Below are 15,428 nucleotides of genomic sequence, written 5' to 3'. Positions count from 1 at the left end.
TACGCTGTGCAGTAGCCCTGAGCGTGTGTTGATGCTGTTTATAAATGTGTAGCAGCAGCGGGCCGCTCGGCAGTGACAGAGGTCTAACATAACGGTCTGAAGTGCTAGGCGATTTATTGGATGTATTCAGCCTTCTCCTGTACTTCCAAACTTGCTTTTCCAATCTCCATCTCATTATCACTGTGCCCAACGCTCAATCAACAACTCACTATGGCTCCACTGCAATAAATTTACTTGAGGGAGTCAGTCTGACTTGGCTGAGCATTTGGCCCAGTCCTGCACTTAATAAATCTGTAATTTAGTGCACATGGCTGCATCAACTTTGTCTGAACAGCTGGATGTTAAGTGCAGTGATGCAAATGAACCTTACCTATATTGTGTGTGGGTATGCACTATTGCACAATTTTTTGCCTGCAAGAGAAAGAGCAATTAGACCTTATGATAAAGATGTTATGTGCGCCATCCACATGCCTAAATGCAAACTATGTGTATCATCGCTAAGAAGCACAGCTACTAAAACACATGACTCTGGCCAGGAAATATCACACTCTGTCACAGTAGAAAGATGACGCTGTTGACCCACAGCATGTACTAAATCTATTGCGGTGAGATCATGTCTCATTTGCAAATCTATATCTCTCCAAATCTGATGGTGTCATTTTTCTTTCCAACTCAATATCATCCACAAGAGGAAAACAACAAATGTCAAGTTGAAGTTCAGCTACAATGTTTCACACAGTGGTGACATTAACTCTCATCACAGTTTTGTTTTGCTTGATTGTACTTCTAGGAGTTCCTCTGAAGCCAAGGAAAGAGTTGGTGTTTTTGGAGCAGCCATCGGGTCAGCTGGAAATCCGCTGGTCATCCAAGTTTAATATTTCCGTGGAGCCCGTCCTTTACGTAGTGCAGCGCCGCTGGAACTATGGCATCCATCCCAGCGAGGACGACGCCACAGAATGGCAGACAGTGGCACAGGTAGAAATCTACAAACTTACGTGCAAAATGTTTTTGCATAACAACTAATTTAAAATACTTTGTCTTTATATCTCATTGTCTAGGTAATTATTTTGATCAGATTCTAGTGACATTGAAATTTGAGCTTCACATGTCCCAGCATGCCGCAGCTGTAAAACTTCACTAACAGACGGTTGCACACTGTTGCACATTCCTCACAGTCACAGTGTCTTTGAAAGTCTGGCAAAGAGAAACACACAGATGACTGATGTGGCAGCAAACTCACGTGGGGTTGTGACCCTACATGAACCCTGATCCTTGTGGTTTGCTCTCTCTCTCTCCATCTGTCCCTCAGACTGCAGAGGAGCGCGTCCAACTGGCCGACATCAGAGCCAGCAGATGGTACCAGTTCAGAGTTGCTGCAGTAAACGTCCATGGGACCCGTGGTTTCACTGCACCCAGCAAACACTTCCGCTCCTCCAGAGGTCTGTGTTTGTATGTACATATGCATGTGTGTGTCTTTGTGTGTGTGTGTGTGTGTGTGTGTGTGTGTGGGCTTGCTTTTTGTTGAAGATCCTGTTTGACACCCACTGCCCTCCATTTGTTATGGTTAAGACCTTCGAACAGGTGGAGCCCAAGACTTTTATGACCTGGTTTTACATTTTATCTGACCATACAAACCAAGTATATTTGGTAAATGTTGGTAAACCCGTGTTTGCCCCTTGCATCTCCTTATGTGATTAAAAAACATTTTTAGTGAGAACTAAAGGCTTTGTGTGATCCGCTCCACTGTATGACCCCTAACTTCATTAAACAGGAAAAAACTCAGTCTTACTGAAGTATTTGGTAAATCCTAACATACTTACGTGTGTTTATTTAAAACAGTATTTGTATATTAGACCTCTGAATTCCTTTGTTTAGCTTGAATTGTAGAAAAGTAGTCTGCAGTTTCCACACATTTACTGAATGTGAGCTGAATGGAAAGGGTAATTCATGTCAACGCCAAGTAGAATGAGAGTGATTAAAGTGACTGGGTGTGCAGAATATTTCTTTCTGTGGTGCAACCAGATCTTCATTTACGTCTTCAAAGGAGGGGTTTCCCCTCTTTACAGTCTTATAAAATGTAATATGTCTGAATTAGTCAGTATATTGCAGGTTTCAAATGAATGCAAGTGTTGTCTTGCTTCCAGTGGGAGTGATGTAACCAAGGCGCGCTTCAGATCTTTGCCACAGATTAGTGAACAAGCTCTGATGGCATCCTGTGTTACTGCTCCACTCCACTTCACTGCACTTTCAGTGTTGAATGACACTAAATAGCCATGTTGTGTTGCAGATGGTATTTGTTAAAGTTATGGCCAGTTGTTGCGCGGTTCTCAGGGATTATCTCTTTCTGAAAGTAATATCATGTCTAGAGTGCATCTGATTTAAATCACATACAGTGTGTTTGTTTGACATAAGTGTCCACCAGTTTGGCCTTGAACAACCTTGAGGTCTGCGTCTCCAAATGTCTGTGTCTACGTCTATGAAGTGTCTATGCATATTGAAGACCAGGTAACAGGTTTTCATCTATTTAATGCATAGGGCACATTAGGTTAATTTACCAAACTTGTTTAGTAGCTCTAGCAGACATTTTAAGTTCTCACCAGGTTCTGCAATACACTACAAACCTGTGCCAGTAAAAAACAACAAAAAAGTGCTAGCTTTTGGTTGTGTGTATGTGTGTGTGTGTTGACCTGTCCTGTCAATCCTTTGTCATACATTTACTCCCCAGAGCATTGTGGATGGACAGAGCCAGACACCTGGTGGGAAAAAGATTCTACTACAGGGATGAAAACTGTTCTCCAATCAGGCCAATCTGTGCCAGAACGCTGATAGATTGATGGGAGCTGTCATGGATTTGATGAGCCCCTGGACATTCTATCATTCCATTGTTATTTATATAGTACAGCCATGTCATCTGACTGCAATTTTGCCCTACTGTACTTCGTTAGGGCAATTTGTAAGAACTGACTGCTTATTTATTTTTCACAGCCAACATCAGATGGTAGGAAGAACTGATGTGTCCAATTTTGTTTTTGGACTGGATTAAATGTGTTTCAGGTGGGTGAAGGCAGGGGGAAGGAAAGCCAACTGGGCTGTGGCGTGAATCATTTTCTCATTAAAGGGCTATTCCCTCTTGTCTGGCATCTGGCATATGGCCCCGCCTCTCCTCCTGCACCAGGCTGTCATCAGCAGCCAGCAGACGGCTGGGTCACAGCACATACAGGTTCAGAACCAGCTTTAGTCTGCACCCACACACACATTGGTCAGTGTACGTGGAATGTTGAATGTGGAGCTAAAGTGAGGAGCATGTGTTTGTTAACCCCTGCCCTGCTCTCTCTGCCCCGCCGAATGCTCATAGATGTGACATGACACCTGTCATAACATCTCATGGCAGACTGTCAGTGGAGGACTAATTACTTTACCCAGTGTCATACAGGCTCACCTCCTCAAAAACAGTGAAAACTCTCAAGTGGTGAAAGGTACTTTGCTCTGTAATATATTCAGCCTCAAATTATACTTTAAAGAAACTGCCTCAGCCCAAGAGTTGTCACATACATGAACTAGAGGCCCTCTTTGTCTTCCCTAAGTACCCACAGATGTACTAAAAGCATTTTCTTGTTTTTCTTATGTCTTCAGATCCGTCTGCACCCCCTAGCCCAGCCAGCCTGCGTATCACAAATTTTACGGTGGGTGACGAAGGCTTGGTGACAGCTCGCCTCAACTGGACATTGCCAGAGGAGCCAGATATCCCCATACATCACTACAAAGTGTTCTGGAGCTGGACTGTGCCCACCAAGTCGATGGTGCCATCCAAGAAAAAAAGGAGAAAGACCACCAACGGGGTAATCTTCTCACTCTTTCTTACATGCCCCTTTTCTCTGTTGTGTTTTGTTTTTTTCTTTTTCTAAAGTAAAGACTAAAGGGTCTTTTCTATGATTATCTCAGCATCTTCTCCCCTGGCCTCAACACGTCATTGTAAATATTCATGTCTCCCTGCTGCAGAAAAAAGGATATGCATTTATTTATGTATACTTTCTAGGCTATCAATCACAGTCAGATTAATGTGGTTTTCATTGTTTTGGTTTCTTGATTGAGTCCTTATACTAATGAAAGAACCATTAATCACACCGTTAAGCTTAAACTTCAATAAGTGAGTTTTGTTGTTGGGAGCTTATGTTTTTTCCAACTGGGTTTTTGATTCTGTAATTCAGCTTTTCCTGAAGTGGTATGTGGATTTATTTATTTATTACTTAGATTTAACATTGATCTCAGTAGCTTCAAAGTAAAGTGCTTATGTAACTATACTCACAATTGCTATTTTTGTCAGTATTATTATGTTTTACAAAAATATTTACTCTATTCAGTAAAACAGGACAGAGCCAAAACACCCAAGAAACGTTTTCTTCTTTTTGATTTTTTTTTTTATTGTTTTCTGATATTAGCATGGCATACCAGCATTATTCATTGGAACAGTTAAGTCTGAATATTGGAAGATTTTCATGTATTTTCTCAAGCCAAAAAATGTTTTTTAGTTCTCTGACTGGGATGCCATATAGACAAAGTCCTCCACTTGCCACAGAGAAAGAATAAATATTATTAGGTCACAAAAGCTTAAACAAACCTAAGACCTTACAAAAACACTGAACCCCACAGAGAAATATTTTCATAGCACTGCAATCTTTTATTTTTTCATAAAATTCTATTTATTTATTCATTTATACTGTCAACATGAACACAGTTATGTGTGCAAACACTGATTGTACTGACACAGAGCAAAGGCTCCATAATGCATATATTCATTTCAACTGGCCTTAGAAATAAATCATAACTTGATCATAAACTATGCTCATGAATCACAGGCTATACACATAACTAAATACATTTCATTTTTGAAGGTTTTGTGACTCATTTGCACAACACATTCAGTAACACATGACCTACTAGTCCCTCATTATCTAGGATGAGCATTTAAATTAAGACTCAAGCAGAGAGACAGGTTGTCTAGACAGCTCACACACCTTTATAGAACCTCCTTCTGAATTAGTTGTTCCAATGCATAGCATATGTGGAACAGAAGAGACAGAGGTAGAAGACACCAGACACCTCTTGACACATCTACCACTGGTTTCCACTTTGGCACCTCAGGGCTTTGAAAGCAGCCTGCTGGCATAGGAATGTCAAAACATGCACTGTCAATAACAAGAGCTCATCAAGCTCACGCTGATGGTGGAATGCTGCAAGTCAAACACAGTGAGGACGCCCTGGGAGACTCTGATAACACAGAGCCCTCACAAGGCCCTGAAGGCTATCTCTTCACCACAATACCTTCCTCAGCTCTGCATGTGTTCTTAATAAGCAGACTTTCCCACAGGCTTGAGTTGGAGCAGGCTGAGTTGAGCTGGAACTATGACTGGGACAGTGACAGGGCTTTGAAAGGATGCTCATGCAATGCCAACATGCAAGCGTTTCCTGTTGTTGCAGGCTCAGACCTGGGTGGATCTGGAGGGACTTCAGCAAAACAACAGTTACACTGTGGAGATGCAGGCTGTCACATACTGGGGACAGGTGCGACTGAAGAGCTCCAAGGCTTCTCTCCAGTTTAGCACCACACAGAAAAATGAATCAGGTATACAATTATTTTTATTATTATTTTTTTATTATTATGTTGCTCATTGAACAGTTTTTTATAGGTACAGCTAGAAACATGAAGGATGGAAACTGAAGGACAGCAATGCAGATGTAATGGTTCACTTCATAAAGTTCACTATTTTTGTCCAATTGTGGCATTTAAATGAAATGTCTTAACAATATGATCAGAATGAAATTTAGTAAACATATACATGTCCTCGTGTTTTTTCTAGTGTTCTAGTTGGATTTTGATCTTCAGGTCACCTTGTAAAAACTGCACTTTTCCCAATACTTAATGAACATGAGCCTCTACTTTGTGTTTAATGCAAATTAAAGGTGGTAGCATGCTAAGATCCTAAACTAAGATAATGAACGCAGTAAAGCTGCTATAGAGCAGATTGTTAGAATTGTCATTGTCAGCATTCTATGTAGGCTGCAGATTGTTGGCATGTATAGGCAAGTATAGCCTCAATGTAGCAACTGCAGGAAACAAACTAAAAGTCACCAAGAGGCTGAGTTAGGGCTTTGTTTGTCTGATGTGCGGCAAAAAAGAAAATTTGCTGACATACAGGAATACTCCTAAAATATTAATGAAAACAAAGAGGCACTTCTAACAACCTGTATAAAGGATAACATTCAAATTTAAGAAGCAAACAAATGTATAGAGAGGTCCACAAAAAATGCAGGGACCCAATCACTTTTCTGAGTATGTGCATCTATAATTACTTTACTGTGCGACTAAATCAGGATTACACAGTGATCAAATAACGAAGAACACCAACTAATTCTAAATACATTAACTTCATTCTGAGTGATTCAGTGTAAAAATCTTTTGGGTAAATAACTTTAATAATTTCACCGAGCGTTGGTTCAGGCTTCATTTATAAAAGGATGCAGGTGAGGAGATGTGGCAACCTAATAGATGCATTGAATGCAGGGTGCTGTACCTCCTGAAATCAAACAATGTATGGATGGAGCTGCAGCTTCATATACATATAGGAATGGCAGGACCAATCTAGCAGATTTCATTTTTTTCCAAATTTGTGCTCAGGCAAACAATATCATGCAGTGTTGCAAAAAGCAGGAATGGCCAGGGGATGCTTACAATGCATCTGCAATCCTCCGGAGCTTCCGCATGTTTACGAAGCACAGACCAAGCTTCAACACTATCATATGAGCACGCACATTTTAAGTATGTGTGACTCTAGAGGGGATTGAGCTGCTAAGACTGGCGCTGCTAGTGCTGTGTGTACCCATCAAATTACAGCACATTTGTCCATAAAAAATGTGTTGTACGTGCTGTGATTTCACAAAGAAGTAATTGTGTGTTTCTGTTACCATGATGGAGAATTTGCCACAACACAGACACACATGTGTCTTAGCTACAGCAGCAAACATTTCTCCCTTCTCTTCTCAAAAAAACAGTGCTTAAGTCAAGGAAGGAGGAGATATCCCCTCTTGGTTCGACCCTGGCCAAACGCCCTTCTGGCCCTCTGGAGGTAGGCACGCCCTTCTACCAGGATGGCCAGCTGCAGGTCCGTGTCTACTGGAAAAACCGGGGAGGTATGTACTGCACTGTATTGATTTATAGCTCTCCTTAAATCTAATTATCAAGCCATTATGTCCATCAATCACTGTGTCTCATGAACACCATGATAAAGAGTTATGATTTATTCTCAGTTGCTCAAACAATGGAAGAATAATTTTACAAATGTGGTATCAGATGGTGTAAATTAAATAAATGAAACAATGTGTCTCTGTGTAAGCTGGCTCTTGTGAGAACGGGCAAATTGGTGTAAACCTACACATGGACTCATAGAGTGGTTACAATGTTTGATAAAGAACAATGGGCACAAAGTCTGGACCAGGCGAGGGTATTTACTGGCACCGGTATTGTAATATATCCTTGCCCTTGCATTAGTAGCCTGTTTTGTTTTACAAGACCTGATGTCATAGTGAACAAATATGGTCATGGGTTGCGGGACCACTAGGGGTTAAAGCCTTTAGGAATGCCGGTCCCAGCAGCATTCATACCCCAACTGCTGTTAATAGCAGACTGGAAATATGGAAACCTTGAAAGCCATGCTCTCAGGGTAACCTGTCAAGTCTCATTCACTGGTCTATGTTATGTTACTAATATATGTCATCACCCAAGCCAAACTCCACATCTTAGAGTCAAGAATGCAAACTCTGGCTGAAGTGAAGGCCTGGTGAGACACCAACTGCTGAATCAGAAAGCGAGAGCAAGTGGGAAGATAGAGTTGGCCCAGAGCTGTTAGCAAGGTTGGCCTGGACTCAGAGAGCTCAGTGATGCTGATGGTGGTTCTAAGCATAGCTGGGGAATCACAGTGTTTCACAGCACAGTGAATCCTGCTCCAGCTTCTTTTTGTGTCTCTTGTTTTGTGGTCCTGGTCTGCAGTGCGTGTGTCACAGACTCTCATTAATTTGAGGGATGACCCTGGCTTTGTCTCTGACAACCTGCGTTCCACTACAGTAAACACACAGACATGTAGTTGGCCTGGAGAGTTGGAGTCTCTGGCCATCTGGTTTGTGTGACTGAGAAAATGAACAGGTTAACTAAACCTTGATTAAACACTCACTTATTGTCTCTGTACTCTAAATCAGTCTGCTCTCTGGATTGTCTCCAGCAGACAAAAGAGAACCTTACTGTACATCAGCTCAGATAATATATCACTGTCTGCTCAACACCCAAACAATAGACAGCAGTCCGGCGTGGGCGGCATTTCTGAGGCTTGCTTCCAGTCATGATTTATCAAACACTGCTGAAGTTCTGTTCTCTACCTGATTTCCATGTCCAATTTCTTGTTTTACATACCACTTCCTCCCTCCGCCAGACCCGACTAAGCATACCTTGTTTATTTTTTCTGATTTACCGGTACCCTGTAATTCCTCTCTCTTCTGCTTCCAAAGAGCTCAGGGGCTCCGAGTGCCAGATCAGTGTCTAAGCCTTCAAAGGACCCCTTTTATCTCCCCACTACAACCCAGGCCCCTGCCGAGGGGCGAACATAGCATAACTCAATTATTAATTGGAGAAGAATTTCACATATCCACTGTTCGATTAATTATAAATTCAGTTACATTAGTTAAGGTGATGGGCGATAACTGCTTATGAGCTCATGAGGAGCTACTGTACAAAAATGAAGCAAATGTGGCTGCCGGAGCGTTTAGCTGAGAGAGAACTGGTGTTTTCCAGCAAGGCTGTTTGGCCACCGATGAGAATGCAAATCATGAAACTTCAAGCCAAATTCAGTTTAGGAGTTGAGACTTCAGTGAACAAAGGGCAATGTTAAGGAGACAGGGAAATCATATTAATAGGCCACTGCAAAACTAAAACAAAACTCTTTTTGTTTTCACAGACATAAGTTATCATCATCATCAGTTATGGAAATAATATCAGATCTCCGATAGGCAGTTGCGTTTTATGAGATACTGATCGGTTAATCATTTCAGACCGTCAGATGTACTTTGGTATCCGATTAATGTTCAGTGGATGTAATATTATGACCATGACTAAGTGCTGCAGGAACTCTTTGTTATGAAAATGGCAGTATTAATCCACAAAATGTATTTGACCAATAATTCTGAAGTATTTTTAAATTCAAATTTTAAAGTATATCTAAATACTGAGTTGTGTATTTTCCCTATTTTAGCTGTTTCAGATCCCACAGTGAGCCGCTACCATGTCCAGTGGGTGCCAGAGTACTGCAATCACAATGAGACCAGAGGACCGGAGAAATCTGTCACACAGGTTAGTCTGCAGCAACCGTTTCACACCTTGGAGTGGAGAGAGCTATGACTTGATCAGCAGCGCTGTGCTATGCAAAGCATGTGACTCAGCTATTGTCTGATGCTTAGAAAGTACAGGTCCTTTAAAGAAAACATGTCCACTGAGTAAGCCTGAAGCCCTGTTTCAGTGGATTTGCACTGAGCAAATCACCGGCTGTTGTTTTGACTATTATGAGTCAGCCGTGTGGTCAGGCATGTGGTGTGTTGGCCGATAAAACGCATTTACTTAAACAATGTTTCCCGGAATGGGGGATCATTCACCTCTAACCACCCCAGCCATGTTTCTGCATGAAGATTTCTTTTAGGGTGCATAAGGTTCTGTGTATGAGCTGGGGGGAATCTGGAGGTGGGGGGTTAACTGTTTGGGCTCAGGCTTATACAGGATGGCAGAGGCCTGGCAATCAACACATTCTTTGGGGACCAGTTCTCCGGTTGCTAGGAAATATACATCCATTTTCTATAGATCACTGGGAAGAAGTCCAGGCTTTTATGTGAGCGCAGCGCCTCATTCACTTTTAATCAAAGCTGTTTCATATCAGAGAGAATACACACATTTTTCTCATGGGACTAGCTATTAATGTAGAATCTCTTTATTACAAATGCAAGGTCTAAATCCACTAGTCAGCTTGATTTTTTTGCTTTCCTTGAGATGATAAAGACATGTTTTTTTTTTTTAAGCTCAATAGATAATAAAAGCTTGAAGTGAGTGTAAAGTGTATGACTGCTGCACAGAATTCATTAACAAGGATTTACAGGCCGTTCTCTTTTGACTCTTACACATGAATCCACTTTGGATGCTGCTTTTTAATTAAGTTCTTATTGTGTTTATGCTACATTTGGAACTTATAAAAATCATTTATATTGCAGTTTGAATATATTATTAGTCTAACCGTGACCATGTGAGTGTTCAAAGTCTTTCTGTAATGTGGGGCATGTTGCTGAAGCCTGAACGGGAATGTGATCTGCTCTGGCACTGTGTATTTAATTATCTCTGAAGCTCCACGAGACCTGACCGGGTGACATGTCAAAGTCATCAGGGCTGAATAATGTGTTTCTTGGCTCAGGAGAACTACATCAACCTCCCGGGCTTGCTGTTCTCCTGCAAGTACAAAGTCACCGTTCACATGCTGAAGTCCAAGAGACGCTCCAAGGACGAGAGCACCACCTTTCTCACCCCATCCTGCGCCACCATCCGGAGCAAGACTCTCAAACACATCCCGTGCCCAGGAGAGGGAGGTGAGTGCTGAACGCTGTGCATTGTGAAATCTACCCACATTAGTGTTAACACAGTAATCAGACACTAATATGCTGATGGACAAAATTTCTGTCATTAAAGGAAAAGGTCAACATCTTAGGGAATTAAATCTATTAATATTTTTGCCAGAAGTTTGAAAAGACTAATAGCACTTTCATGTGTTCACTGTAAATATGAAGTTACAGCCAGCAGCCACTTAGCTTAACTTAGCACAAAGATTGGAAACAGGTGGAAAGTGGGAGCCTGGTGGTTCTATCCAAAGGTAACAATATCCAAAGCCCAGCACTTCTAAGGCTCACTACTGTTAACATGTTGCATCTCATTTGTCGTGTGGTTGCCATGATAAAGTTGCTGTGCAGTGGAGCCTCCACCATGTCTGTTCCTAGCTTATCCCACCTATATCGAAGGCTTACGTTTTTTTGTTTGTTTGTTTGTTTTTTTGAACAATGGAGGTCCACTGCACAGATGAAAAACCATGAGTGATTCGTTGTGGGTTCAAAATACTATTGATTATGAAAATGGCCAGTCTGATCTTTTAAATTGATGCAATAAAATGTGGTAACTGCGAACTTTAGAGCAGCTGGTTGACAGGATTTTGTTGTTTTTGCATAGAGTCAGGCTGCTTCCCCCTGCTTTCTGTCTTTGCGCTAAGCTAAGCTCCTGGCTCTGGGTGCATATTTAGTGTACGCATATAATAGAGATATCAATCCTCTTAGTAAGAAAGCACAAATGCTATTTGGCCACTATTATAAACATGACTAATACCATCGTGCCATCAACAGTTCCAGGTCTTCCAAAGGTTTTGGCTAAGCCAGAGAACCTGACAGCCTCTTTCTCCATCAATGAGGGAAACATCACTGGGAACTTCCTGTGGCGTGTCTCCAGGGTGGCTCCCCATCAACGAATCACAGGCTTCCAGGTCACCTGGGCTGAGATCACCACTGAGAGCCGGCAAAACAGCCTACCCAACAGCATTATTTCCCAGTCCCAGATTCTGCCTCCAGTAAGTGTCTCTCTTCATCCAAACAGGACTGGTGTTTTATACTCGTGCTCCCCCATTAATCATACAGCAAAGGCTGGTTTGTGTTATACATTGTCACTGAAATGTTGCAGATTATCATTGAGTCAGTAAGGTGTCTCTTGCAGTAGGGAAGTGTGTTCTGACTTCAGTATTTTTGTCAGAGGTGAGGGCGATTTAGGGATAAAACTCCTATGGCCTCTTTGCATGGATTTTGAGATAAGCTGTGGTGTGTAGACAGACAAAGGGATAGATCTGAGGAATTGTTGTGTCCTGCTGGAAGTTCTCCTCCTCTTCTTTTTCATCTGCCTTTGCGTCTTCCTCTTTCATCCTCCGTGTGAGCTCTGAAAAAGCCGCTCTTTGACATAATCTGCTCCATCAACAACACGTTCCGCCTATCTGCACCTCCCAGCCTCTGGAGCTCATCTATAAATAAAACCACCCACCGCACACTTTATCAAGCTGGCAGCAAGAAAGAGAGACCGAAAGCCTTATGAAAACAAAGTCTTTGTTTTTGTCTGAGGCTTGGGTAAAGACAGTTACACAGCTGATACTCCCCTGGTTTACAGCCCATTCAAATTCAGGTCCTGTCAAAGCCAAAGACGCATTCTGTTGTATTTCAACTGATTGCATGTCTTCTGCTGCTCTCCTCCCTCCCTTGGCAGGATCATAACTTGCTTGTAGTGTCCAACCTGCGGCCATCAACGTACTACAGGCTGGAGGTGCAGGTCATAACAACTGGAGGAGAAGGTCCCGCAACCGTCAAGACGTTCCAGACCCCGAACATATTACCAGTCATTCAACACAGTAAGTACAAATTCACTGACAGTTATTGCTTTCTCATGTCAAAGAATTACGAGTTGTACTTTAATTATCTCAGTTTAAGAGAGAACTTAAACTTAAACTGATTTTTGGTAAGATTGTGATATATTTTGAGACCCAAAACCACTCTTCTCATCTATGCCATACACCAGTCAGTCACAGCATTCATTCTGGTGGTTTTAAAAATGTCATGGAGGACAAGGGTCAGCATGGACACTATGAACAGTCTGTGGCTACACAGCTCCACACACAATAAAATGTGATACTCTGTGTACTGGGTCGGTAGAAATACACAAACACAGTATTCAAGTAAAGGTGCTAATATTAACCTAAAAAAAATGTCCAGGTAAAATACAGTACAACTTCAAATCTTTTACTCAAGTAAAAGTACTAATTAGATTATATAAACTGATTATCTATGTATTACCCAAAGTACAAAAGTAAAAGTACTCAATGGACAATGGATTTTAAACAATACGGATCATGATAATTATAGCAAAACATGGCCAGTAAATAATAAACAATAAAGGTCAAAGATCACTGTTTGGTAAAGGTGGAGCTGGTTTTAACCACTTCATGTGCTGACAGGTGCTTAAAATTAATAATAAATCCACATTTATTACTTTGTAATATTTTTTATAAAAAACGCTAAAACACACTATAAATATTTTCATGTAAAAACCACCAGGTGGTGTTAATGTTGTGGCTGGTCGCTAAGGCAGAAGCCGGATGGTGTAGCACAAAAAATGGAAACAAGGAAAAACATCAAGCTTTACGCTGTTCAGTAGTAAAATTCTGATTTACCATCACCCCCAAAGCTCACCAGTTACCATGTTGACTGGGAACTACTCAGGGTAAGAGTAACACATAACCTTCCATAAAATGGCAGCTTTTAGTTTTTACACCTCAGTTCTAACCAAGTGAGATATTAAGTGTGTTAGCACATAAACATATTTCTCAAAATGCCAAAATAATACAAATATCATACAAACAAAATCAAATCAAAATATATTTGGTTAACAATGGATCACATGTGGAAAGTGCTGCTAAAATGATTAAACCAACATGCCAATTTTGTGTTTAAAGCTTGTTCAAGCTGCCCTCATATTTGCAAAAAACAACTATGTCTTGGCCACTTTATATCATTTTATGCAACTGAATTTTTACAGTTACACTGGGTGTTATGTTTAGCAAAAGGGAGGGGATATCAAAAGTATTTATAACCTAAACAGTACATACAAGTACAAACAAGCACCTTTATACTGAATGAAAAAAATGCATAATATTTTTAGACAGACCTCAGGGTTTAGAGCAGTATCTGACACATCTGTCATATTGTGTGTTTTCTAGGGCCCAGACTTCGACAGCACCACTCTCATCAGCAGAAGCCATCAGTAGAGAAACACTGAGTTGCCAGCTGCAAATTGAGGCGAACCCAAAAGGGAAAAGTACCAGTGGTTCTCTGCTCCTGCCTGTCAGGGAAGGAATGTGTGGAACCAAACCGAAACACAGCGCACCAGACCATGAACTGACCCCCCTTGCTTGTGAAATATGGGTCCATCTTCTCCAGGCTCCACAACACATCAGCTATTCCTTCTTAACTCCACTCTCTTGACTGACACATGGCACCAGACTGGTTGATCTGTACAGTGAAATTTAAACTGCAAAGTCTCATATTCTGCTTTTCATCCCAGACTTGTAGAGAATCTATGACATTTTAGGTAAAAATAAGATTCAGGAACCCCTAACGTCGTTGTTATGCAGCTGTCATTGTAAGCAGCAAAAACATATTTGATAAAGCAACACGATTACTTTGGCAGTTTGATTTTTGATGGTGGAACGTGGGCAATAGGAAATGCCAAAACTGTAAAACAATTCAAAAAGCTAAAAAAATATAATTGCATCTATTTATTTTGTGTTACCTTTAAGGAGGCGCTTACATACATATTAGTCAGTACTGATGAATAATGTACCTAAAATCATTGTTGTCTAACCCAGAATATTTCATGTAGTATGTTGCATGTAGTACATTGATTTTTGAACTGTACATGAATTACTTGCTTCAAATTGAAAGCTTGTAATGGTTTTGCATGGCAACTGTTTGCATTCTGTTGGCATGAAATAACGTCTGTGTTACCTCTTTTCGATATGTTAGCAATATTTCATTAACAGATTAACAAAGAACTATACTGGGAGTAATATGTAATGTTTATTAATGAAATTATAACGTGTGGAAATGATGAATTGTACATGTTCTTGGCTGTAGAAATATTTGTCGTGAAACAGTCAGTGAATGTCTATATTTATTTATGTGTGCGTATTACAGTAAGTTTGGATGTGTGTGAATGTGTATGTTTTGTGTGTTTTAGTCTCGAGTTTTGGAACCGGCAAAAAAATCTTGTAAAGACATTTTGTAAAAATGGAATTGTAAATAAAGTCTTATGTTACATGTTATTTTTCCATGGTAGAAACTGTACAAACTGCTAAGTAATAAAATAATCCTTAACCAGTTGCATTTATTCTGTATTTAATTGAAGCTGCTGTGAGCAGTAAGTAGACATGCTTCTGTGCCTAGTGCTTAACTACTTGGCATTTACTGTTGCTTTTTTTGGCTGTAAAATCCATCGTGGCAAACTGTGTATACAGCAAATTCACTGATTTTTCCAGAAGTTTGAGACAGGTGCTCTGCAAGTCCAAATAAACAGGTCATCTAGCTCAACAGCTCGAGTGAATTACCATCGCCGAAGTCGGGCACCTCTCAATGTAATGCTCTGCTCTGAGCACTTGTGTTTGAAAAACATTAAATCCCTCCTCTGCTCAGCAGCCTTTCACCCCTGTAAAATGAAAAATGGAAATGTTTTCAAGAAAATGAAGCTAAGAGTAACACTGGGGGAGTGTGTA

The 15,428-nt window shown here is 40.8% G+C and overlaps 1 protein-coding gene across 2 annotated transcripts in view; it reads left to right on the top strand.

The window, feature by feature from the left end:
* The window catches only part of LOC137133370 (anosmin-1), a 41,036-nt gene extending 26,000 nt beyond the window's left edge, over window positions 1–15,036 (top strand). For both annotated transcript variants that reach the window (XM_067516912.1, XM_067516911.1), the window contains 10 exons: window positions 791–975; window positions 1,310–1,439; window positions 3,634–3,839; window positions 5,479–5,623; window positions 7,051–7,188; window positions 9,297–9,394; window positions 10,497–10,668; window positions 11,470–11,690; window positions 12,371–12,512; window positions 13,878–15,036. In XM_067516912.1, coding sequence (XP_067373013.1) covers window positions 791–975; window positions 1,310–1,439; window positions 3,634–3,839; window positions 5,479–5,623; window positions 7,051–7,188; window positions 9,297–9,394; window positions 10,497–10,668; window positions 11,470–11,690; window positions 12,371–12,512; window positions 13,878–13,936 — 1,496 coding nt within the window. In that variant the 3' untranslated portion in view covers window positions 13,937–15,036. The remainder of the gene's footprint in view (window positions 1–790; window positions 976–1,309; window positions 1,440–3,633; window positions 3,840–5,478; window positions 5,624–7,050; window positions 7,189–9,296; window positions 9,395–10,496; window positions 10,669–11,469; window positions 11,691–12,370; window positions 12,513–13,877) is intronic.
* Window positions 15,037–15,428: the final 392 nt, after the last annotated feature.

The sequence above is a fragment of the Channa argus genome, chromosome 9 (genome assembly GCF_033026475.1).
Source record: "Channa argus isolate prfri chromosome 9, Channa argus male v1.0, whole genome shotgun sequence".
NCBI classification, from domain to species: domain Eukaryota; kingdom Metazoa; phylum Chordata; class Actinopteri; order Anabantiformes; family Channidae; genus Channa; species Channa argus.
This window is presented reverse-complemented; position numbering and strand designations above follow the sequence as displayed.